The sequence below is a fragment of the Osmerus eperlanus genome, chromosome 2 (genome assembly GCF_963692335.1).
Source record: "Osmerus eperlanus chromosome 2, fOsmEpe2.1, whole genome shotgun sequence".
Lineage (NCBI taxonomy): Eukaryota > Metazoa > Chordata > Actinopteri > Osmeriformes > Osmeridae > Osmerus > Osmerus eperlanus.
Genome location: NC_085019.1, coordinates 9,861,303 through 9,884,339, shown reverse-complemented (window position 1 = coordinate 9,884,339; position 23,037 = coordinate 9,861,303). Strand labels below are relative to the sequence as shown.

General features: G+C 48.5%; 2 protein-coding genes across 2 annotated transcripts in view; one reads left to right on the top strand and one right to left on the bottom strand.

The window, feature by feature from the left end:
* Positions 1-237: 237 nt before the first annotated feature.
* Positions 238-14,424, top strand: srebf1 (sterol regulatory element binding transcription factor 1). Its single transcript, XM_062452155.1, is given in 22 exon segments — positions 238-651; positions 3,116-3,691; positions 4,163-4,338; positions 4,484-4,630; positions 4,838-5,056; positions 5,293-5,407; positions 5,998-6,158; positions 6,460-6,667; positions 6,822-7,006; positions 7,280-7,541; positions 7,784-7,950; positions 8,476-8,644; positions 8,877-8,985; positions 9,084-9,193; positions 9,919-10,051; positions 10,578-10,743; positions 11,514-11,660; positions 11,662-11,742; positions 12,103-12,120; positions 12,122-12,184; positions 12,186-12,216; positions 12,349-14,424. Coding segments are annotated over 22 exon segments (3,570 nt in total). The 5' UTR covers positions 238-545; the 3' UTR covers positions 12,570-14,424.
* Positions 14,425-15,053: 629 nt separating this feature from the next.
* Positions 15,054-23,037, bottom strand: part of LOC134012416 (retinoic acid-induced protein 1) — a 59,831-nt gene continuing 51,847 nt past the window's right edge. Inside the window, exon 5 of the mRNA XM_062452154.1 lies at positions 15,054-16,673. Coding sequence (XP_062308138.1) covers positions 16,665-16,673 — 9 coding nt within the window. The 3' untranslated portion in view covers positions 15,054-16,664. The remainder of the gene's footprint in view (positions 16,674-23,037) is intronic.

The window sequence follows — 23,037 nt, the reverse complement described above, 5'->3', positions numbered from 1 at the left end:
GGTGTTTTTTTATTCTCGGTGTGTGTGATTATTGTTTTAACAACAGGTCAATTAAATCACAGTAATTAAAGGCAAAAAAAGTTATATATGGATTGTAATGATAAATGGACATCAGAATTTTGTCTGCGATTTGACAGTCAAATACGAGGGTAACTGGCTCGGGAGGTAGCATGTAAGAGTCGGCAGGGATTGGTAAACTTAAGTGTCAATCACTTTCTGCGCACTGGGGTTTGCTTGGCTTTCCCCAGCATGTTTGTTGATCATCAATGAGCGTTGAGCAGTACTGTTGTTTAGCTTGACAAGTTTGACTGGAGGACCATGGAGACACAGGAGAGCAGCTAGTTGACAGATCAATAAAAAAAGTTGGAGTACACTTTTCTCTAGTTTGACGTCTATTTCGAACCTGGCAATTTAGCTCATGAAGCAGTTCGGGTGTTACCCTAAGTGGATACTGCATGTAGAGTTCATTTCTAATGGCTGTTAAGCGAACGTTAGAATCTTGACTACTGTACGCTGAATACACGAGAAACCTAACGATAGTTGAAATGAATAACTTGTCTTTTGACGATCCGTCACTGGATAACCTGGATCCTACCCTGTCTTTAAATGATCCAAGCGATATTGACACGGCGCTGCTGAACGACATTGATGGTAAGGAAAGTTGGCTAACTTGTATGTCAAACAAACATCACATGAAACCGCTGAGTGTCGACTCGAGACATGTCTCCTGAGTGCCAGGAACATGCATGTTTTTCTAACGTAAGCTTATTAGCTAATTAGTCATGTTAAAAGTTGTTGCTTATGAGGCTATTGCCTGCTCAGTTAGCTTGCAAGCTCAACTTTGGCAGGCAAATGACTAGCTAGCTGTATACATTCTGTTTATAGCATGAAAGCAGTCTTTCTGCATTGTCTAACGTTAACAGTACTGAGATTCCGCAGTCATCAAACTTGGAATTTGAATATCATTGCTGATTTATAATTCCATCAGCAAAGGGGAACTGTTCGGGTTCCATGTGGTCATAACGTTACTGATCGTGCCGTCAATTACACTATATGGGTTGTTTAAACAAGTAGCTAGCTCTACCTTAAGTAATTTGCTCTCATACAATTAATAGAAACAGAGCGAGATAATAAGCGATGTAGTTTAAATATACTTGATTAAATTGTATATGGGATTGTTCTCAGCCAGTTGCATCAGGTGTGTGAAATCCATTTTGCCACCCAGCCACGCTTTGTCTGCGCCCCGCCCCCTCCTCCACCTCGTTCTAGTGACATAGGTTACTATCGTGCATTCCCTTGGTCAGGTTCATTTCATGAGGCCATACTAGGGCACAGTGCAAAGACAACCTCATTGGGGCATGATGCTTCTTAATAGAACCTTGCCAAACTGATAAAAACATAAAAACACGGATTGGTCATTGTTTTATTATGATAATTATTCTAAGATTATGCACTTACCTGACGAGATTTCTTGGTTTAATTATATATTATGTAATTATATATTGTAGGATCTGTGCTTAATGAAACTGATGCAACAATTATGTATTTTTCATATCTTGTACGCTGTATAATATATTAATATAAAATAATGAAAAGGCCCCATCAACGCTTGTAAACTTGTCGAGACGTATTCAAAGGTGTTACTAGGATATCGTTACAATATAGTATTGGTGTCTTTGCATAAACTATCCAGCGCCTGCCATGAATGCCATCCACCCCAACATTTGACCGAAAGTAACCCTGGTTGCTGATGTCCGCTAGTAACCTCTTCTCCCAGCCATAGACAAGCGTTCTCTCTTTTCCCTTCTTGGGGGCTGGTTCGCATAGCAAGTCTCTTCAGCTCTCGCTGATTGGTCGGGAGCGATCACCTCATACAAAACATGGTTTACAAATCCAGGCTGCTGTGAGAGGCTCTGCGCAGACGTAACCTCGGTCACGTAGTAGTTTATACTTGCAGTATCATATTCCTTAATTACGTTGTATTTGACTCATGTCCACCTCCCATTAGTCTACACCAGGGGTCCCCAAACTGTTTTCTGTTAGGGCCAGATCATTTTTCCTTTCTTTAATGTGGGGCTGGGTCGGTCTGTGACAGAAAATTACATAGGCCGTAGTATTGTGGAGATTTTATTATGATTTTAAATGTATTTATTATGCTAGATTAGTTTATTATTTTGTTATACACCGTACATCCGTACATATCAAGGTACATATAGCCTATTACAAGAGCATTATTACTATCGTAATGACCTTTTGTCATATTCATTGCTATTGAAATCAAAAGATTTACTTACTTATGCATATTAATCAGTGTGAACTGATTCTTAATTTTTTTGTATAACAAATAAATGTCTATGGCATTGTTCAGAGGGCCGGTCCAAATGCGTCCGTAGTTTGTGGACCCCTGGTCTACACTTTCAGCAAAAACAGACAGCAAAAGCTTGATGAATCTGAAATGTTTTATCAGTAGATTGTAAGGTTCCTCACATAACATTACACCCCATTTTGATATTCATGTAACTAGTAAACAATTTAAAAGTATTGGACACAGGACTGACTCTAACAGTTACTGTTATTTTTTCGGAATAAAAAAGAGCTGTAGCCATTGACAATATTACTTACAAGATACAAGATCAATTTCACCTGGGTTAGAAATAGGACAGGGACAGGGAATATGTGTAACTGGACCACAGTTGGTTGTCACTCCTTCATTAGATAGTCCTAACCGCAGTACTGACCCAAGCTTTAGAGCTAGCTGGTCTCATTCGTCCGCTACTCTACACTGTGAGCCATGATGGAGTTACCAATCCCTAGTTTGTTGCCAAGGAGTGGTCCATAATCACATTTTCTCTGATGCATCAGGATCCTTCAAACCAGACGGCATAAATGTGCCATGTGTGTGTGCGTGGTGTGAGTGTGGATAATTATTTAAAAGCCATGCTTGGGTGTGGCAGAAAAGAACCCAGCATGCAGGTGGTTTTTCATACCTTGCTGTAGCACACATGAAACTAATCTAGGCCTAACTGACAAACTGATACCATCATCATACTGTCATTTGTCCGTGGGGCTGGTAAACCTGTAGTGTTGAACACTTCTCTCTCACTCTTGTTTATAGACATGTTGCAGCTCATCAACAACCAGGACATGGAGTTTGGGAGCCTCTTCGACCCCCCTCAGTTCACAGCCCCTCCGGAACTCCCCGTCCTGTCCCACTCCACCTCCACTCCCTCCCCTCCATCCTCCACCCCTTCCTCCTCGCCCTCGTCCATCCAGAGCAGCAGCCCCCACCTGGACGCCCTGCTAGGGCCTCCCATCACCCGCAGCTCCTCCTCCCCAGACAAGGCTTTCCACCCACCCACCTTCCAGAAGTCCCCCCTGGCCCAGGTAGCCAGCCCCCGGCAGCAGCAGCAGACCTCCCCCTCCCAGGCTCCAGCCAGCAAGGGACCCAGGCAGTCCAAAGCAGACCAGCCGGTGCTCTCTCCACCAACACCGACTCGTCCTCAAGCTGCAGCCTCCCCCCTCGCCTCGGGAGGCCAGAACCCTTCGTTCAGCTCGCTGCCTCAGGGCATGTTCACCTCCCCTGCCCCCCAGCAGCAACAACCCCAACCCCTGGCACAGCCTCAACTCCAGACCCAGGCTCAGCCCCAGCAGCAGGCCCGGATTAACTACACCAACCAGAATGGCTACACAGGTGAGGACATGCTGGCTTGGCATTTGTGTGTGTGCGCGCGCATGCTTTTATTTACAGGTTAGCATGCAGCACATTTCACCAAGCGTTTGGACTGTCAGTTACTCAACATCAGCTGACTGCATGTCAAAGTCCTAATACAATACCCTTTGGTCACTACAGGAATGACTGTAAGGCAATTGTGTTGACACACACACAGTTATAGCTGTCTGTACATAGTAGGAGTGGCCCTGCCAGCATTGCTAACCCAGTGACCCCTTACCTACATAGACTTGGTCCAATGATCAAAACCCAGCCCAATGATATACCACCTGTTTATTACTGTGATCTCATGGTTTCACAGGAGTTGAGTTATTTATAAGATGCATTCTTGATTACTTGAAATGCATTTTACGGTAGACCTAATGATGTTCTCCTGATAAAATTATAGTTTGCAAAATTGTGAATGATTGAAACCCCCCCCCCCTTTTCCAGCTGTAAATCAAGGAGGTTCCCCCCCACCAATGACCAGTCTGTCGTCCTCGCCACACAGCGGTCAGCAAATCACCATCCAAGCTCAGGTGCAGGGTCTAACCTCCACCCCCCCCCTTCTGGCCACATCAACCAGCACCCCAGTCCAGAGCATCGCGCCCCACGTACAACAAGTTCCTGTGAGTGTGCGTGTGTTTGTCTGTACACTTAACAAATTACGAATGATCGAGAACACTGTTGTGTCCTCTCTTGTATTTGGACTTGTTCCTTTATTTTTTGCATGTCTGTTTGGATCCTAATCGGGCTCTCATTTCTCCCCCCCAGGTGCTGCTGCAGCCCCAGTTCATCAAGGCAGAGTCTCTGTTGCTCACCACCCTGAAGCATGAACCCTGCATTGTGACCACCATGGCCTCCCCCTGCATCACCTCTCTGGCCACCACCACCTCTTCTGTTCAGAGCACCTCCCTGCAGGTAGGGGTCGCCCCCCGACACCACGCTGCTTAGCGGCGCATCTTATCTTGAGTTCACATCCACCATGGAGCGAAATGGATTTCTTTACCTTGGAATTATGACAGCGGAAGTTCCCAAAATCTTGATGAAAACACACCCATTTTTTGAATCCCACCTAATCGTGTGTTTCTCACGCCCTTCCATCTCTTGTTTTCTCGCCCTCTTCAGGCTCTGATGGGCGGTGGCACCATCCTCACCACAATGCCCATTATGGTGGACGGCGAGAAGCTGCCCATCAACCGCATCGCCATCAGCAGCAAGCAGCTGGGCCCGCCCTTCAAGGGGGAGAAACGGACGGCCCACAACGCCATCGAGAAGCGCTACCGCTCCTCCATCAACGACAAGATAATCGAGCTCAAAGACCTCGTTGCTGGGACCGAGGCCAAGGTGAGGCGATGACACACACCCTCCGAAATGAAACCTCATATACATGTCTATGATATATTTCTTTTTTTTAAAAACTTGTCACATTTTGAACATACTGTGTGTGAGAACTGGTGAACTCTGTTTTGTTGTTGTAGTAGGAGGTGTTGTTGTACTGGAGGTGATTTTTCTTTCTTTTATTCTCTGGCAAGTACAGACTATAACTTTATCCACTGTTTTCTATTTGGGTCCTCCTGAAGCTGAATAAGTCGGCAGTCTTGAGGAAAGCCATCGACTACATTCGCTATATTCAGCAGACCAACCAGAAGCTCAAACAGGAGAACATGGCTCTCAAAATGGCCTCCCAAAAGAACAGTGAGTCTTTTTCTCTGTCTCTTTCATCCACAAGCATTCCTAATGGTCAGGTACACTTCCTGTCAATTCATAACTAAGATGGAACTCTGCAAACTGTTTCACTGAGTTCCTATCCCGATTTCTGTTAGGAAACATCTTTTATCAAGTAGTGCACAGTGTCGATGGAGTCATGAAAGTTTATTCTTGCAGCATGCAGCAAGGAGACAAGTCTATGGCGGTCCAGAGTTGTTGGAACTAGAAATGTTCTTTTTATCCTAGAGTTCTTGCGCAAGTGGTTTTCATTATATTGAGTGGAAAACTACATGATCAGTTTGGAACTGGTTCCAACACAATATGGAGTTTGAAACTGTATCTTTACATGCTGAGTAAAAATCTACATGCTGGGTAAAGATAACGGTCAGCATGTTTAAGTAAGCTTACGGTTACAACTAGGAGGGGTTCTTCTGTCTGCACGCAAGGATATGTAGCACAACAGTATTCTTCTCAACTTGCATGATACGCACACAGAAATATTTCCAACAATTTCTGAACACGAATTAAGATGAGGTGTGCTTTAAACATTTATTTTACCCGGGTCTCCTCTCCTGTAGAGTCCCTCAAGGACCTGGTTGCCATGGAGGTGGACGGGCCACAGACAGACGTGAAGAGTGAGCTGCCCACCCCCCCGGCCTCAGACGTGGGCTCTCCCTCCTCCTTCTCCCACAGTGGCAGCGACTCTGAGCCAGACAGCCCTATGGGGGAGGAAACCAAGGTAACACTGGCCCCAGATATCACTAATATGATCAAGCCCTGGAGACAGCCCAATAGAATAAAGCTGTGAATAAAATAAAAAAGGGTTATGAATGACTCAGCGTTACATTTCCACCTTGCGTGTTCCCTATGTGCAGGATTCCAATATTTGATCACCTTGGTTCTGAGGTGGTTCCAGGTCTAGCTCCAGTTCTGTAGCTCTAGTCTTTTAATAACCCCTATGACTACGGTCCCCTCTCTCTCTCGCTCGCTCTCTCTCGCTCTTTCTCTTGCTCGCTCTCTCTCGCTCTCGTCTTTCTCAGCCAGTGGAAAGTGTGGCTGACCGGTGCGCAGGTGGCATGCTCGACCGCTCCCGCATGGCTCTGTGTGCCTTCACCTTCCTCTTCCTGTCCTTCAACCCGCTGGCCGCCATGCTCTGCGGAGCCGTGGAGAGCAGCAGCAGCGCTGCCGCCACCAGCGGCCCAGCGCACCCGGGGACCGGCAGGACCATGCTGGAGGTGGAGAGTGCAGGTAGGAAGGGGACGGAGGAAGAGAAGGAGCAGGGGGGAAGGATGGGAGGGGTGGGGTGGGGACAGAGGGATGGTGATCAAAAGAAATATAAACAAACAAATAAACAAACTGTTAACCCATTTATGTATGTGTGTGTGTGTTCGTGTCCCGATAGCGGACTCTTGGGGCTGGATGGACTGGATGCTGCCGACTCTGCTGGTGTGGCTGCTTAACAGCGTGCTGGTGTCTGGGGTTCTGATCCGCCTGCTGGTGTACGGAGAGCCCGTCACCAGACCCCACTCTGGCTCCTCGGTGCTGTTCTGGAGGCACCGCAAGCAGGCCGACCTGGACCTGGCCCGGGTAAGACAGGGATGCACTCAACCGGGTTGAACCCAGGAAACGAATGATCCATTATTTAAATGCTTCAGAGAAATTTTCAGGCCTAAACGTAAACGTGTGTTTGCAGTCTTAACGAACAGACACACGCACGCACAGACAGACACACACGCACGTTCACATACTCACTTTCTTTCCTTTTCTTTCTTTTGTTCTTTCCCTCTCTCGCTCGCTCTCTCTCTTTCCTTCTCTCTTATTCATCCCTGTTAACTCATCCCGTTCCCTCTCGCCCCCCAGGGGGACTTTGCCCAGGCGGGTCAGAACCTTTGGACGTGTCTGAAGGCGCTGGGCCGGCCCCTGCCCACCTCCCAGCTGGACCTGTCGTGCGCCGCCCTCTGGGCCCTCCTCCGCCTCTGCCTGCAGCGCCTGTGGGTGGGCCGCTGGCTGGCCGGCCGCGCCGGGGGGCTCCGTGCCGACCGCCCCCTGCAGGAGGATGCGTGCAAGAGCAGCCGCGACGCAGCGCTGGTCTACCACCGCCTACACCAGCTCCACATGACCGGTGAGGACAGGGAGGGAGATGAGAGGGACCTGGCTCCTACTCTTGTGTGGACCATGTGGTAGATGAAGGTGGCCTGCTTCCACTTCTAACTGTGGGCTCTAGACCTGAATACTTAATCTATATGATTTTGTGTGTTTTTTTTCAACGTTAAGTTGGTGGTCATCTACTTGTTTTTAAATGGGACTGAATACTAAATGATAATCCTTCAGTGCAGTGTGTAACGTGTGTGTGTGTGTGTGTAGGTAAACTTGGCGGCAGCCACCTGTCTGCGGTCCACATGGCGCTGAGTGCGGTGAACCTGGCTGAGTGCTCGGGCCCCTGCCTGGCTGTGTCCACCCTGGCCGAGGTGTACGTCTCAGCCGCCCTCAGGGTCAAGGCCAGCCTGCCCCGCCTCCTGCACTTCACCTCGGTGAGAGCCTGGCGGTGCCCTGGGTCTCTCTCCCTGTGTCTCTCTCCCTGTCTCTCTCCCTGTGTCTCTCTCCCTGTCTCTCTCCCTGTGTCTCACCCTGTGTCTCACCCTGTGTCTCACCCTGTGTCTCACCCTGTGTCTCACCCTGTCTCTCCCTGTGTCTCTCCCTGTGTCTCTCCCTGTGTCTCTCCCTGTCTCTCTCCCTGTGTTTCTCCCTGGGTCTCTCTCCCTGGGTCTCTCTCCCTGGGTCTCTCCCTGGGTTTCTCTCCCTGTCTCTCCTTGTGTCTCTCCCTGGGTCTCTCTCCCTGGGTCTCTCTCCCTGTCTCTCTTCCTGGGTCTCTCTCTTATCTCTCTACCTTATCTCTCTCCCCGTATCTATGTATGACCACACGTCTGACCTTTTGCACTCCTGAACTCTTCGCCGAGCATAGCTCAACACCCCACTCCCAGTTAGTGTGTTAAGAGCGTTATGTGTGGTGTGTGTTTAGAGCGTGTGTTAACAGTGTGTGTGTGTGTGTGTGTCAGCGTGTGTTCCTGAGCAGCGCGCGGCAGGCCTGCCTGTCCTCCAGCGGCAGTGTGCCCCCGGCCATGCAGTGGCTGCTCCACCCCCTGGGCCACCGCTTCTTTGTGGACGGGGACTGGGCCGTGCGCAGCACCCCCAAGGAGAGCATCTACAGCCAGGCCGGGAACACCGGTCAGTGGTGGTGTACACACACACACACACATATATATATATACGTATATACTTCTTCTCAGGTAATTGCTCTGATTTGTTAGACTTGTCTAATGTGTGGGACTCTGAAAATAGAAAATCGATTGTGTGTTAGTATTTAATGGGGTACAAATGAAACAGTATATTGACAGTGTACACACACACACACACACACACACAGGCTCTCACTGAGCGGTGTCTTGTCTCTTTGTAGTGGACCCCTTGGCCCAGGTGACCCAGGCCTTCAGAGAGCACCTGCTGGAGAAGGCTCTGTACTGTGTGGCCCAGCCCAGAGGGGAGAAGACACCCAGCGATGGGGAGGGGTGAGCCTTACACACACACACACACACATGCACACATGGACACACACACACACCTCAAGAGCGAAGGATCACCTGCTGGTTTGTGTGGGTTTCCTCAGTGAGTATGCTGATGCCCTGGAGTACCTCCAGCTGCTGACCAGCGCGTCCGACGCTGCGGGCGCCACCACCCAGTCCTTCGCCATCGGATCCAACATGGCCACCGTCACCGGTACGACCCCCCCATCTAAACTCATGTCACGTGTCAAGATGGGTGGAGGCAGTCCTGTCACCTATCCTGCGCAGTCACATGATCACAGATCAGACACTTTCCTCTCCTGTCCTCCTCTCTCTTCTCTTCTCCTCGCTCCTCTCCCCTCATCTCTTCACTCCTCTCTCCTCACCCCCCCTCCCCCCCCCCCCTCTCCTCTCTGAGTAGAGACGTTCAGGGCTCTCAGAGGTGTCCTCCAGTCAGCTTCATCTGTCTCCACTCTGTCTGGGGTCTCCTTGAGAAAAGGGGTGAGGCAGCATAGAGGTTAGAAAGGGAGACTTCTCAACAACAAAAAATCTCTTGGCAGGGCTATGGATTTCTCAGCATGTAGGTGCGTGCGTGTGTGTGTGTGTGCGTGTGCGTGTGTGTGTGCGTGTGTGTGCGGGTCAGCCGCCAATGTTAAATGAAGGAGCTGTGTGCTCTTGAGGGAGTCGGCGAGGCAGCAGTGTCGGCGTGTCCTGACCACGCCAGATTGATTGAGGTCAGAGTCAGGAGGGCAGCTGTGGAGCTCCGCTCGTCTGCGTGTCTGTCTGCAGGAGGGCGGCAGGGTGTTTTGGTCTTGGGAGGCTGCACGTACCTTTCTGAACACGTTCACGGGTGTATGTGCGCGTTAATGGCGTGTGCTCGATGCGTGTGTGTGTGTGTGTGTGCGTCTGTCCGCCTGACCCCTCGTCTGTGACCTCCAGGCTGCGATCCCCATTCCAAGTGGTGGTCTTCGGTTGCCGTGGTGATCATCAACTGGCTCCAGGGAGACGACGCGGCCGCAGAGCGGCTGTACCCCGCCGTGGAACACCTGCCTCGCAGCCTGCAGGCCGCCGAGTGAGTGCCACACACACACACACGAAACATGCATGGAACCACACACAAACGCATGTATACAGGCAGGAAACACAAGCCTCTACAGACGCACGTCGCCAAGAGACGGCGTCGGCAGAGCATCTCCGTCGCTCCCCCTTGCAGGGACGTCCTCCTGCCAGCGCTCTTGTCTTCCTGTCTCTCGCTCCCCCTTCTTCTTGATCGCATTTCCTTTGTCGAACACACCGACAAACGCGCGTGATTAGCGCGCGCACGTGTTGGTTGTCTTGTTGCTCCTCCACTCTCTCTCTCTCTCTCTCTCTCTCTCTCTCTCTCTCTCTCTCTCTCTCTCTCTCTCTCTCTCTCTCTCTCTCTCTCTCTCTCTCTCTCTCTCTCTCTCTCTCTCTCTCTCTCTCTCTCTCTCTCTCTCTCTCTCTCTCTCTCTCTCTCTCTCTCTCTCTCTCTCTCTCTCTCTCTCTCTCATATACTGTATATACACACAAACATTCAGATTTTTCTCATCATGGCATCCATCTCTCCCTGTGCCCAGGAGCCCCCTGCCCAAGGCGTGTCTGAACACGTTCCGGGCAGTGCGCTCCCTGCTGGCGCGGCCGCTGAACGGTCCGCTGAGCCTGAGTCACGGTGAGAGGGCCAGCGCGCTGCTGAGGGACAGCCTCAACCTTGGGCCGCACTGCCACAGCAGCAGCATCGACAAGGTACGCACTCGCACGCAGTTCCAACCCCCCCCCCCCCCCCCCCCAACTACACACACACACAGTATTAACTCCTCCCCCCCCAACAACACACACACACACAGTATTAACTCCTCCCACCCCCAACAACACACACACACACAGTATTAACTCCCCCCAAACTACACACGCACAGTTTTACCCCCCCCCACTACACACACACACACACACACAGTATCAACCACCCCAACTACCCAGACACACACATCCGCAGTAACACCCCCCCCCCCTCCCCTCCACACACACAACACAGTCACACCAGCAATACAGACAATCACTGCAGCCCTCCCACCACACACACACACACCCCCAACCCGATGCCTGCCCTCGAGCAGCACATCTGCTGTCGCAGCGTGTCGTACCCTGGGGGGGGGGGGGGGGGGTGCGTGCGTGCGCACGTGTGTGTTTGCGTGAGTGCGTGCGGTAAAGGAGGCGAGAGTGTGTGTCTACAAAGGGCAGAGCTGTGGTGCATTGTAGTTGCATTGCATGTGTGTCTCAGCCGAGTGCAATGTTCCTGCAGTGCAACACGGAGCTGAGCCTACTGCCGCCAGACGGACACCACAGGACAACGCACACACGCTCGGCCATTTTGAACGGCTTTGTCAATAACATACACGTGTGTGTGTGGGTGCTCTTTTAGTGTACCCCCCCCCCTCCCACCCTCCCATGCCTACACACACACACTCCCTAACCCCCTCCCCTCATCCCCCTCATCTCCGGTCTGTCTGCCCCAGGTGGTGCAGCTGCTGCTGTGTGACCTGCTGCTGGTGACGAGGACTAACGTGTGGCGTCTGCAGCAGGCCCCGGGCCCGGCCCAGGCCCCGGGACAGGGACAGGCCCAGGGACAGGGCTCCTCTCCTGGGTCGCTGCTGCAGGCCTCCCCCCCCCGAGCTCCACGGCTTCCAGCAGGACCTCAGCTCCCTCCGCAAGCTGGCCCAGAGCTTCAGGCCTGCCATGCGCAGGGTGAGAAGGGAATAAACACACACACACACACACACACACGGATACGTTTTGAAATAGTTGAGCCGTCTGCTCTCCCGCCCAGCAAAGGATTGGGATGGGTGCACACACACGCACACCTAGCACACACACACACACACAGAGGTGTTTAGCTGTTTTCCTCTGAGTGCTTCAAAGTTAAAGCCTGTATGACTCATCATATCCTCCGCCTCCTTTTGGCCTCCCCTGTTCTCTCCCTCCCTCCCTCCATTTCTCCCTCTCCCCCTCCCTCCCTCTCTCAATCTGTATTCCTCCCCCTCCCTCCATATCACCCCCGTCTCTCTCTCCCCCTGTATACATCCCTCCCTCCCTCCCTGCCTGCAGTTGTTCCTACATGAGGCCCACTGCCAGGCTGATGGCAGGAGCCAGTCCTACTCGTACTCACCAGCTGCTGGACCGCTCCCTCCCGACGCAGAGCAACCCCCGGAGCAAAGACAGGTACAACACTGTGTGTGTGTGTGTCTGTGTGTGTGTGTGGGCCTTCTCTACTGCTCTGTGTTTTAGACAGAACTGAAATCAGCTTTTAGCTCATCCTCACACACCTCCCTATTTAACGTGTGTGTGTTACAGAGGAGTGTGAGATGAGGCCAGGCCAGCGCGAGCAGGCGGAGGCGGTGATGTTGGCGTGCCGCTACCTGCCCCCCTCCTTCCTGTCGGCGCCAGGGCAGCGCGTGGGCATGCTGGCGGACGCGGCGCGCACGCTGGAGAAGCTGGGAGACAAGCGCACCCTCCACGACTGTCAGCAGATGATCATCAAGCTGGGCAGCGGCACCACCGTCACCTCCACCTAGAGCAGACACACACACTCTCTCACACAGACAGACTCACACACACGCAATTACTCACTCGCTCACACACACACTCTCAGACGGACGTACGGTTATTCACACACACACACGCACACACATTTTTTCACCGACACACACACACACACGCTTATTTCCTGACACACACGCATTCTCGGACATGTTTACTGACACACACACACACACGTATATTTACTGACACACACACACACACTCACTCTCACACATTTTTTACTGACGCACACATAAAAGTGGTGGTTTCTGGCATTGTGGCAAATGGACCAGACTGGCAGACTGTACAGAACCAAGTCATATCAAACAGATTACACAGACACACTGTCGTGACACACTGTCATCCCCTCTCCCCCCCCCCTTCCCTCAACATCAGCAGACTCTATCTTTAGCCTAAGTAAAGGGTTGGCGCTTGCATCATCACTATGATTTAAAAAGTTTCACTATTCAGTATACTCAAAATGTAGGTTGACAATTTTCTTCCTCGCTTTTTTGTTTTACTTTGAACCCCGTTATTTGAAATGCACTGTAGGGACTGAGTGTGTCCACAGGGTGGTGCTATTCTGCAACCGCCCTGCTGGAAATGTGCAATGGCCAGAGAGCTTGTGAGTGTTGGAAGAACCTGCATTGATAGATTAGTCCTGATCGCCTTTGGTCAGGATGCACCTTAATAAGATTTTCGATTGGTGGGTTTTGATGGAGACGTTTGTCTGATTGGCTTGGATATATCTGTGTGTTGGAGGATCCCAGTTGGACAGACTGGGGGGCTTCTTGGTGGGGCGTGTGGCCTTTCTGACTTCTCACATAGAACCGTATTACAGAGCGGTTCCAGATGTCTACCATGTAGAATAGCGGATTGGATCACTCTGTAATTTACAGATCTATGTACCATGGTCTCAAAGGTTTGAAGCCACCAGAATATATGTCTTTTATTCTGCACTAGCCCATTAAGGCTGAAGATGACTTCAATGATTATGGCTTTATGCATTTATTTTCATTCAGTTCAATTTTCATTTTGCTGTGTATATATTTTAACGTGTATTTATAGTATGTGCAATGGATTTGAGTGATCAGTATTTTATCCATTGGCAGAGTGATTTTAAGGCCCTCCCCCTCGTGTAGCATTGGACAAGGCTACAAAGGCCCCAATTTCAAAGATTATGTTGACAGTTGCCATGGGGATGAGCTTTAAGTGTCAAAATGCGAGTGGGTGGGGGGCGGGCAGTGTCAAAATATCAAGGTGGAGTTGGTAGTCTGACTGCATTGACCATTTGCACTATTGCGCAAGGTGTGTGTGGTACAATCGTATCCAAAAGACAAGTTGGCGGTTAGCGTGTCCCTGGGCGACAGGCTCCAGTTTTAGGTATCCAGGAACCTAGACACAGTGTTCACCCTTTATACCAGTAACATAACTCAGAATATCATGCAGGGTCTAAATCAATTATGATCATCAACAACAAATCCCCCCCCCCCCAAAGAGAGGGGTGATTGTCCCTTTTTCTGTTACCCTCTGTTGAAAAAGATGTTCTTTTGACCACAGTTGTTTTGAGAACACGGAACGGTACAAAACTCATTGTTTTAGCATGTGTTTTTTTTTGACTTCATAACAGGAGTGTGTGACATGTCGTCTGTGAAAGTCTTAGGAAGCACTAGGATGATTACCTGTGTGTGTCTCTAGTGTGTGTGTAATTATAGAGGCAAAACAGAACCAACAATATATTCAAATGTCAAATTGTTGTTTTTGTTTCATAACTAACAACTCTATCTGTCTCTTCTCTCATTGGTTTATTCCTGGAAATGTAAATAAAGGAGCATTTTGTAACAAAGACATCAATATCTGGAGCTGGTTCTTTGGATGGGTGGTGGCTAAGTGTGCTATTTGAATGAAAGTGTTTGTCATTACTGTGACGTCCCAGTGCTGTCATACTGAGGTCTCCTTTCCACAGGTCCCTCCCCCATGACCACTCAGAGAACATAACTGCACTGGTTCCAAACTGGTGTGTGTATCGACCTATCGAGTTCTCTCAGGTCTACGGCGACTAAGGACGGCCCAAAAATGTGCTAACATTGCATTTAAAGGGTTTCCTTATAAATGACCTGTCGTTGGTCAACTAACCCTAACCCAACACCACTGGCAATCCAAAAAAGTCTTGCCACCCCATTTTCCCAATGCTAAAACATTTTTTTTTATTTATTACATTATAGTACATTTCATTCAATAATATTAATATTATTGCCATTATTTTAACTACAATGTTATAATTCATGGTGGCATCGGGCCACACCATCCCTAGGACCTGCCACCCCCTTGGCAGGTGGCACCCCAGGTGAAAATATCTAGATCAGAGTTTATTTAATCTCAAGATTATTAATAAAGGTGTGTGTGTGTGTGTGTGTGTGTGTGTGTGTGAGTGCGTGCACGCTGGGTAGGACCACAGATGACAAAAAGAACAGTCGTTGGTCTGAACAGCATTGAAAGGTGCTGGTATATTTGACATAGGCGTTACAAAAACAGTTCAAACAAAGTGATGCTGTCATCGATCTCAAACATGAAATCAAATCACATGAAAAAATCAAAACGGCATGCTTCAACTTAAAACGAGTGACATTCCAAAAAGGTCCTTAGTTTTTTTTGTTGTTTTTTCTCAATGGATTCTTTTAATAACATTTTATAAGCAATAACATATTCATTTTATAGAAAATAAACATCTCTAGGAAATACTATACACAATTATATTAGTACATCACATCTTACATTTAAACAGCGTCAAATACTTATATACACCATTAAATAATAGGAGCTTCAGAATCGAATATTGAAAGAAGAAGTGATTTTTCAGCGCTTTCTTTTTTGCTCTAATACTGAATGTATCCTGTTGATATGACTGTAGTGCCCCCTAGCGGGTAAATGTGAATAGCATGACAGAGAGAGAGAGAGAGGCTACATCTGTGTCCCGTAGAGAGAGAGTGAGAGAGGACAGCTACACAGCAGGTGCGGAGGACCTTAAGTGTTGGATGTAATGCCAGGGAAAAGTGCTAGGCCTCGTATGTGGTGAGGATGATGAAGATGAACGGCGATACGTCTGAATTGTACAGCAATGAGGTGCTATGAGATGTATGGAATCCCTTTCGCTCGACCGTTTGACATTTGGGTGACTTGGCGTCTAGTGTACATACTGGATGCGTGCACGGCTAAAGTGGGTGACACTTTTGAAGAGTGTCTTGTTTTTAGATTTTTTTTGTTGTTTTCTTTTTTAAGAACACAAAGCCGGACATGTACCAACGTTGACTCAATGGTGTCGTATAGCCGTAAATACACATCAAAATACACCTTAGTAGGATACGAGCATTATATTAAAATACTGCTTGTTTTTTTTCTCTCTCTCAATATCAGAATATTTAGAACCTGTAAAGCACGTCATGTACATATTTGTAACTTTTTTCAACACGTATGCGCACATTAAGTTACATCCAGTGTGGTGGCTGCTTCGAGGCATGACATCTTCAATCCAGAATGTGCACCCTCATACAGACAAACACATCGATGAGACCATCAAAGAACAGTTCTATCTCCATGAATGTGACATACACACACACTCACCACAATCTGGAACTCTTGGCCATCTGACAAGGTGGCCAGAGGGAGGCTGCTGGCCAATCAGCAGCCACCAGGTGTCCGAATATGATAGCAACCCTTCCAAAGGCGGAACAACGCACTCCGAATCTCAAACAGCCCTCACCAACCCTCCCCCCCCCACACACACACACACACACACACTGTCCCTGGAGCAAGGGTCTCTTAACGCAGTCCATCCTCCTATTGAGGGCTGCAGCCTTTCAGCAAAGGGGATGTGAGATAAAGGGTTGCCAGGGGCAACACTGAGGGGCCTGCTCCAGTGTCCGTATTGCTGCCGTTGAGGCCCCTCAGAGAAACCCCCACCCGATTGGCCGATGCATCTGTCCATTGTGAGCCATCGGCTTCAGGTGTAGTGTCTGGGGGCAGGGTCTGGTTTCTCTGTCTTCTGTCTTCCTGCATAGGCGATGGGATGGGTGGGACACTGGTCTGTTTTACACAGCCTGGAGAGAAAGAGAGAGAGAAACGGACCGACTCAGACGCAATAATGACCGCCAGACACACATTCACAGGCCCAGACATGTTATGTGTCAGATATTGTGTGCGTGTTTACGTCTCTGTGATCATCAAAAAGAGTGTGTCTTGTGTGTACTTTGGAGAGGTTGTTGGTGTTGCGTCTGTGTGGTACCGTGTGTGTCGTACACCTCAGTCTGCCAAAGATGCCAGCTGCATATTTCTTAGCTGAAGCACTGCAGTGTGTGTGTGTGTGTGAGCCCTTAAATGGTCTTGGTCATCGTGTAGACATGAAAGCTGCAGTGTCTGTGTATGTGCGGTAGAAGGTTTTTTCTTTAAGTGTTGTCTGATCTTGGCCAACTTGAAAGCAACTATACCACTGTGTGTGTGTGTGTGTGTGTGTGCGTCTTTGTGTGTGTGTGAGAAAGAGAGTAAGAGAGAGAGAGTGTGTAGCTCTGCAGAGTACAGACATGAAAGCCATAGCTGCAGTGTGCAGGGGTGGAGGATGCAGCTGGCCGATGAACCGGCTTCTGTGAAAGACACAGCAGGAACGCCTACTAATTGTGCTGCTGGTGTGGGGTGTTTTTTTTCTTGCTCTTAGGCTAAGAGCAAGAAAAAAAACTGAGTGCGAATTATGGGTCAATTTCGTGTATCTACCCCCCCGACCTTTTGTTTTTACCTCTTTTGGGGGGTTCCAAGTCTTAATTAGGGGGGTCAACCCCCCCCCCCCAAACCCTCCTGTAATTCGAACCCTGTTCTTAGCCTCTGCAGCCTCTCTCTTTCTCTCTCTCTCTCTCTCTCTCTCTCTCTCTCTCTCTCTCTCTCTCTCTCTCTCTCTCTCTCTCTCTCTCTCTCTCTCTCTCTCTCTCTCTCTCTCTCTCTCTCTCTCTCACACACTCTCTCTCTCTCTCTCTCTCTCTCTCTCACACACTCTCTCTCTCTCTCTCTCTCTCTCTCTCTCTACGTGTCTGCCTCACTAGCATTGTCTATATCTCTCTCTCTTTGTTTCTCTTTCTCTCTCTCTCTCTCTCTCTCTCTCTCTCTCTCTCTCTCTCTCTCTCTCTCTCTCTCTCTCTCTCTCTCTCTTGCTCTCTTTCTCTCTCTGTTTCTCTAGAACTGTCCATCTTTCTCTATCTCTCTCACTCTCACAATCTCTCTCTCTCCAGTCTCTCGTTTCTTTTCTTTCCCTCTCTTCCTCCCTCCGTCTCAGTTTAGCCAGCCACCTTCCTTATGTGCCTCCTTTTTTCTCCGGAACACAAACCAGCTCCTCTCTTTCCCTGAATCTTTCTTTCAATCTCTCTACATGTTCTGTCATTCCCTGCCGTTGTCTGATATAGCTGCTTCCTCTCTTCCCACACAGCCTCAAAGAACACTCCTAACAGCCTTGGTGTGCTGGCGGCTGTCTGTGATTGTTTGTGTGAGTGTGTGTGAGTGTGTGGAGGTGTGGTGATGCATGTTTGCAGGAAATGTATACCTGTGAAGATGTTTGTCAGCATTTGAGATATTTCCATTTGCGTGTATGTGCATATACAGTTTGTGTGAGAGGTGTGTGCTTGTGATTACATACAGCGGGAGTGGGGTGTGTTTGATTTTGTGTGTATTTGTGAGTGGTGTGTGTTTGTGTCTGTGTGTATTTACGAGGGGTGTAGATTTATGTGTGTTTGTGAGTGGTGTGTGTTTGTGATTATAACATTGGGAGTGGTGTGTAAGATCTATTTTACAGTTTTTCTCAATTGCTAAGACACATTTCTTGAATGTGTACTGTGTTTTCTCCAAACTCTAAACACACATCTTCATACTTACACTGTTTTGGCCAAACCCTTGACTTTTGACCCAAAATCAAACACTGTAGTCAAAACCATATTATCTGTCGTATAAACCTAACTTTGCATTCAAAATACACACAAAGCCCTCAAATAAATTCAACCTTCTGAATACCCTTTAGACACATTTACATTTAGTCATTTAGCAGACGCTCTTATCCAGAGCGACTTACAGTAAGTACAGGGACATTCCCCTCGAGGCAAGTAGGGTGAAGTGCCTTGCCCAAGGACACAACGTCATTTGGCACGGCCTGGAATCGAACCAACAACCTTCTGATTACTAGCCCAACTCCCTAACCGCTCAGCCATCTGACTCCCTGCTGGGAGTCACTGCTGGGAGGAATTGAAAACACTATTATAAAAAGGTTTTCAAGAACCATTGACTATAACGTGTCCCTGAATTTTAGATATGTTCCACCTCATGAGTTTGACATGATGTAAATCATAAAACTCACAATTACTGCAATTGTCCTTCTTACAGGCTGTTTATTTTCTATTATACAGCAATTGCATTTTGAGCTCTTGTTACTGTAGTAGTCACAGTATACAAATAGTAGTACTGTTAGTCAACAACACAAATGTATTGCTGTAAATTGTAATTTGGGGAACAAAGGCTAAGAAAACAAGGAAATAAACAAATCATCATAGGGATTTCTGTCATAGTGTGGCATGGATCTCATTTGAGATTGTTGTTCTTCTTCCTCTTCCTCTGCCTCTTCCTCTCCCTTGTCCACCTCCTCTCATTTGGACAATTCTTCCTTTTCTTCTGATATTTTCATCCATGATTTCAAAGTACAGATGAGCTTACCTTTGTATTCATTCCAAACCCCTGATTTTTAGAGAAGGCTGTGGCACAACAGCTCACTGAGCACCTCTCCTCAAATCAGCTTTATGAACCTCTCCAGTCTGGATTTCGTCTCCACCACAGCACTGAAACTGCATTAGCCAAGGTAGTCAATGATCTACTGTTAGCCTCTGACGCGGGTTCTTTCTCTGTCCTGGTTCTTCTAGACCTAAGTGCAGCTTTTGACACGGTGCATCATGAGATTCTCTTGGAACGTATGGAGAACTATGTTGGGATTTCTGGTACATCACTTCAGTGGTTTAGATCGTATCTATCCGATAGATCACAATATGTCCACTATGATGGCTGCTCATCCAGGAGCTCCACTGTAAAATACGGAGTACCACAGGGTTCAGTTCTAGGCCCTCTGTTATTTTCTCTCTATATGCTGCCTTTAGGAAACCTAATTAGAAGCTCTGGGGTAAATGTTCACTGTTATGCAGATGATACTCAGCTATATATGTCTATAAAGTCTGAAGAATTTCCACATGCTATGGAAAAATGTGTTTCTAGGTTGAGAGCTTGGATGACTGCAAATTTCCTTCTTCTAAATTCGGATAAAACCGAGGTTCAAATTTTCGGTCCTAAAAAATATAGAAATAATTTTTCCAATCTGACCTTAGACCTAGACGGCGTCAAAGTCTCTCAAAGCCAGCTAGTAAAAAATTTAGGAGTCACAATGGACCCAGACCTTTCGTTTGAGTACCATATTAAGCAAATTACTAGAACTGCATTTTTCCATCTACGTAATATTGCCAAAATACGAACATTTCTCTCAAAGGATGATGCCGAAAAACTAATACATGCATTTGTTACGTCCAGATTGGACTATTGCAATGTGTTGTTCTCTGGCCTCCCAATTACCCACCTAAAAAATTTACAGCGGGTGCAAAATGCTGCTGCTAGACTATTGACCAGAACAAGAAAGTTTGATCACATAACATCTACTCTTGTCTCTCTACACTGGCTCCCTATCCAAGCCAGAGCTGACTTCAAAGTTCTACTACTAACCTACAAATCTCTGCATGGATTGGCACCACTGTACCTCTCCGGTCTCCTTGCACCCTATTGCCCCGCAAGGACACTTAGATCTCAAGATGCCGGCTATCTGGTGGTTCCCAAAATTAAGAAAAAAACAGCTGGAGGTAGGGCGTTCTCATATAGAGCGCCTCTTCTCTGGAATAAACTACCCGTCTCAATTAGGGAGTCTGATACTGTTTTGACGTTTAAAATTAGGTTAAAAACGTTATTGTTTAGTCAATTCTACGACTGTTAAAGGTAAGTATGTTACTAGTTGGAGGCAACGGGGGACGGGTTGTTTTCATCCTTATTCTTTAAGTATAACTTATTTTAGAGTTCTCTTCCCCTGGAACAGATTTCATGTTCCAAATGAGGGGGGCTGTCGCTGTCTTGGTGTGTGGGGTTGCATCAAATTCCCCTTTTTTGCTCTGTTAAATTGCTGCACCAGTCCACACTTGACCGGTGGGGATCTCATTCTATTATGACTGTAACTGTTAGCTGCTCCTGGCATTCTCTAATCCCTGCTCTCCTCTCTCTGTCCCCCCCACACACATCCCTTGTGGTGTGGGGGGTTTGAGTTGTCAGCACCTGCCTGGTCGTCGGTCAGCCAACGCTGGACCTGGTCGCGAGTCTCCCGGTCCTGTCCTACATCTATAAAGTTGAATAATGGATTTTGGTGTTTAAAAAAAACATCGACACTGTATGACTATGTTTAGCCTGTGTTCTGCTCCTCTCTCCCACCAACCGTCTCTGGAGGAGGGGATCCCTCTCTGAATTGCTCCTCCCAAGGTTTCTTCCATTTTTTTTTTCTCCTGTTGAGAGTTTTTTGGGAGTTTTTCCTTGTCTTCCTTGAGGGTTTAGGTTGCTTGAGGGGCAGTTCTATGGGCATATGTGAAGCCCTCTGTGACATGCTTGCGTGTAAAAAGGGCTATACAAATAAATTTGATTTGATTTGATTGCTTGTTGAGTATATTTGCTTGTTAGTGCTTACACATGGATAATTGGTTGGTAAGGTTGTTTGAATTGCGCTGTTTTGGGTTTACTTATCAAATGGCAGTGTTTTCTGAATGACATAATGGTGATAATTGTGTCTTAAAGTAAGAGGTGTGTTTAGACTTTTGCAAAGAAGTGTGAATGAACCTGAGAAATGTGTCAAAAAGGGTCAATTGTGTGTAAAGATTGGGGTACATGGTCTTTCTGCTGGGATTTGGCAAAATGGTTTTGAGGGGATGGCTTACACATACCATTTTTGTGTGTTAGCAATCGAGAAAAACTGTAACTGCATGTCTATGCATGGATCTCTGACCCAAACCTCTATGCGCTGCTGTGAGGGCGGCAGTTCTGTACATGTTTTCTTCCCCTCTGTGTGTGTGTGTGTGTGTGTTTGTGTTCCTCTAGAAGACAGGAGAATGCTGAGAAGAGAGGGGAGAGTTCCAGAGGGAGAGTTATGGTGGGGGTGCTGCGGCTCTGTGTGTTTGTGCGTGTGCGTATGTGTGTGTGTGTGTGTGTGTGGGTGGGTGGATGTGCGTATCTCTGGGTGTGTGAGTCTCCATACTGCTCTTTGATTAGGCCGCTCAGCCTGCTAAATTGGCATCACATAGACCCACGGCCCTCAGATCCTGGAGTCGATGAGAGCTCAGGCCGCTCTGAGCTCTCTCTGTTTTGCTGTACGTGGGAGGTTGGGAGAGGAGAGGAGGGGGAGATGGAGGGAAAGAGGGAAGGATGGGAGGAGATCAAAGATTGACGAGGGGGCCGAGAAGAAAGAGAAGGGGGTGAGAAGAGACGCAGAGTCTGGTGGGGAAAGGAGGAGAGGTATGTGTTTGTGTGTGTGCGTGTGTGTGTGTGATAGAGAGATAGAAATAGAGAGGGAGGGAGGGTGGCAGCAGGGGAGGAGATGAGAGGGAAAGAGAGAGTGAGACAGAGAAAGAGCGAGAGAGGCAGGGAAGAGGAGAGAGAGAGAAGGCGGGAGCAGAGGGAAAGCAGGGGAGGGCGGGGTGTTTTGATCAGCAGGCGGGTTTTCAACCCTGTCAGTCTGCTCATAGGAGGGAGGAAGCGAAGGAGGGAAAGAGGGATGGAGGGAAGAGGCTGCTGCTGCTTCAATGCACCGCTGCTCCCTGCTGAATGTCAGCACCTCTTCAATCCTCCCTCCCCACCTCCCTCCCTATCGCTCAATGTCTCCTTCCGCTCAGCCCTCCCTCCGTCTCTTTCACTCTTTCCCTCCCTCCGTCTCCCTCCCTCCCTCCCTCCCTCCCTCCCTCTCCCTCCCTCCCTCCCTCCCTCCCTCCCTCCCTCCCTCCCTCCCTCCCTCCCTCTCCCTCCCTCCCTCCCTCCCTCCCTCCCTCCCTCCCTCCCTCCCTCCCTCCCTCCCTCCCTCCCTCCCTCCCTCCCTCCCTCTGTCTGACCTTCCTCAAGCACAGTACACACAACTGGCCAGAAGATGGCGGCTTCCCTGAAGAAAACTGTGAGCATACCAAATCAAAACAAAAACACAGTACTGTGGCCGACCACTTACAGTCATAGTCACAGCAGGGATTGCTGAGTAATGTTTTGCTGTAAGAGGCTGTGAAGAACTGGTGGCAAGAAAGCAAGGATCATTTGCCGGTGTTTTACCAATGTCACTAGTTCTTGTTGCTATAGAAACAGGAGACCCAGAATAGATAACTTCCT